The sequence below is a fragment of the Cephus cinctus genome, unplaced genomic scaffold (assembly GCF_000341935.2).
Source record: "Cephus cinctus unplaced genomic scaffold, Ccin1 Ccin1_scaffold0857, whole genome shotgun sequence".
In the NCBI taxonomy this organism is placed as follows: domain Eukaryota; kingdom Metazoa; phylum Arthropoda; class Insecta; order Hymenoptera; family Cephidae; genus Cephus; species Cephus cinctus.
Genome location: NW_014333443.1, coordinates 181,610 through 184,609, shown reverse-complemented (window position 1 = coordinate 184,609; position 3,000 = coordinate 181,610). Strand labels below are relative to the sequence as shown.

Sequence of the window (3,000 nt, the reverse complement as noted above, 5' to 3'; positions counted from 1 at the left end):
TTTGGGGGGGGGGGGGGAGGTAGATAGCTCATAAAATATGCAGGCTGCAATCACGTCCCGTGAATGGTTGAGGAGGAGACCACTAGAGGACTGTAGTAGAGTGCGAAGGGGGCCAAAGGGATGATGGAGGGGGATGATAAAGGGATGGAGGGGCCAAGCGGAGGAACCGCCCCCCACGCGTTTCGAGGAGCAACCACCCCGGCGAGGCTGTAATACTGCTGAAACGGCATTATCCCCATAGAGTAGTCGCAGACCGACGTCACCGTCGCCGCCGCCGCCGCCGCCGCTGCTCAGGGTCTTTGCTGCATTCGCGAAAAATTTTCATAACTAGCCAATCTGCTCTTTTGCATTGTTACGCGGGACCAACCTTCTTCCTTCCATCTCCTCTTCTCTACACCCCCTCTTGGTGTCACCACTATCCCAGTTCCCATTACCGTTGTATACATTTTCCATATCCGGGTAGGCTACCCCGGACTGACATAGTACTAGCACTAAGTCCATGCACTAAGAACACGTGCAACTAAACTGCAGTTCTCAATGCACAAACGGTGCATCGTGGGTTGTCCTATTTCACGGGAGAAAACACGAGGCTACTAGTTATCTTGTAGATTCTTCTTTATAGGTGTAGGTACGACGGCAGGTATCACGCTGAAAGGTTGGTAATGCCCTCTAAGTGGCTGCAGTGTTCCGAGGTAAAGTGTTGGATAGGACAGATGGGATTTTCCAGGGACTTTAAAGAGAACGGCTAGTCTGTGATTGGAAGGGTGCTTGGGTTTCACGAGTGGAAGACGTTTGCTGGAAGGCTCAGCCAGTTGAGTAAAAAAGACTCCTCGAGTTGGACTCCGAGTCAGAGTCGAAGTCAGAGGGAAATGGTAGCTGGAGGGATTCGACTGGGAAAAACGTGGCCAGGCTCAAGTGTTCTACGCCACTTGGCCGAGATATATATATATATATGATGCATGAGCTGCTCTTGTATACACGTACGTAGATGCGCATTCTCGTAGGGAACCTCCTGCCGTGACATGGACTCTACTTTTCTTTATATTGTGTAAACGTCCAGAAACAAGGTCCCACCAGACCTCTGGACCCGGTGCACCTTACGCCAGAGTAGAGTACAAGGGTTCAGGATGTGCTAGGATCACTTGAAGGATCTTATATCCTGCTATTCTTCCATGGCTCTATCCTCTTGTGTCTACTTACGTCTGTTTTACCATCGCATTTTTGTTTGTTTGCTTCTTTTTTTTTTTCAAAGTGAATTTACCGTACAGCTATCCACTTTTTCTCAGTAAAATTTGTTTTTATAAAGTTGGAAATATTATTCTACACTGCTTGAAGTCTGCACGAGAACTTTTCGAGTGGATTGTGAATTCTCATTTCTTGCTTCTTTCGATTGTTACAGGTCGGGCCGTTGATGCCTGATGGCGCGCGCTGGCACGCAGCGCTGGAGAAATCCTGCTCCAGAGTAAGTAAGCCTTCTACGTTATTTGATCCTTGGCTCGCTATATACAATTAATTAATTATATCAAGAGTCTATTACTTTCTGATGTAATTACTAGAGAGTTTCGTACGATTGAACCGTCAAAGGAGTTATTAGAGCGTAGAGTGTATTGGTCGTCTGTGACCTTCCTATCGATAGATGAACATTGAATGACTTTCGAGTATAATTCAGAAAGGTCTACGTGAGTACGAAGACTTTGTCGGACTTCCTTAGCAAACTTGATATTCCATACGGAAGAGGTTCTGAAGTAGCGGGCAGGTAGGCACGTACCTACTTACTGTTAGGTATATACCGATAAAAGAAAGTCTTTATAGGGAAGCGTAACCATTTTGATGATGAATAATTGAGTTGCCGTAGGTATGACCCCTGCCGTCTTGAGAAGGGTTGCGGAATTGCGGGCGTTCTCGAAATTAGCGAATATAGTAAACGGAGCGCGCGGCTGGCATTCGGTCTGAATAAGAATGAAAATTGCAAGGGTGGTTATTTCCTGGGGCTGCTGGGTTAGGGCTGCGTCCTGCTCGCGCTTCGAAAACCCGAGGTCATTTCACGCTGGCAAAAAGGTAGAGTCCAATAGGGGGTTACTTCTTTATAACATAAGCACCCCTTTTGAGTTTCCCGAAGGAGACACCCGGCTGCGTCCGTCAAAGTTCCCCTACAGGAGCTACCCTCGGCTTACGCACTTCCGCTAGTAAAACTCGGAACCCTTATACGGCAGGACCGCGCTGCCGCTAACTTTAAACCGTGTGTGTATATACAGGCCTACGGGTATATACCTATCTGTATCTCAGGAGGGTAAAAGTTGCCCTTTATTTTCTCCTACCTTATACCGGTCATTAGTGCGTTGTCCAACTTACGCGCAAAGTATCCACGAATTTATGTTACACGCGCCAAGTACGTTATGTGGAGTTCCACACCTTGGGATACTTTAGGAATTTAATTCAGGTACTCCGAAGCACCGAAGAGGGGAAGGGAGGGGAAGGGCTGTGCATTAGAGGGCCGGTATAATTTTCAGCTAATGCGGGAATCCACTAATTACAGATTAACAGTCATTACCGGCGTAATGGTAATGCGCGCCCATGTCCTTTCACTTGGATTGTATCGTAATGGTAGGGATCTCGTGTGGTTTCGTCGAACTCGTATGGGCCCCTAGGTTAAGGGACTCCTACTGGATATCCCTCTTCCAGTCGATATCCATTTCTACTATCAACCCTAATCGCACGCGAAGGAATTTAGAGTGGGTTGCAGGAGACGGAAGGATTTGACAAAGGGGAGACAGCACATGCAATATGTATCAAGGAACGACACCCGTTATACGAAAGGACATCTGCTTTTTCTCCCAAGGATATTTCTCGAATTCGATGAGAAGGCTGCTGCAGGGCATCACCTTCCAAGGGCTCCTATTAAATATGAAAACGTCATCGCAGGACGAACTGATAAGGAAGGCAAAGAAGAGAAGAAAAAAAAAATAGAAAATGGAGTTACCGACCCTTCGCGTGGGGGGG

The 3,000-nt window shown here is 47.3% G+C and overlaps 1 protein-coding gene across 12 annotated transcripts in view; it reads left to right on the top strand.

The window, feature by feature from the left end:
* LOC107270899 overlaps positions 1–3,000 on the top strand; it is a 92,867-nt gene that overhangs the window by 46,755 nt on the left and 43,112 nt on the right. For 10 of the 12 annotated variants that reach the window (XM_015746334.2, XM_015746331.2, XM_015746332.2 and 7 more), the window contains one exon: positions 1,400–1,462. The exons of the other annotated variants lie outside the window; for them this stretch is intronic. In XM_015746334.2, coding sequence (XP_015601820.1) covers positions 1,419–1,462 — 44 coding nt within the window. In that variant the 5' untranslated portion in view covers positions 1,400–1,418. The remainder of the gene's footprint in view (positions 1–1,399; positions 1,463–3,000) is intronic. 12 annotated transcript variants of the gene reach the window in all.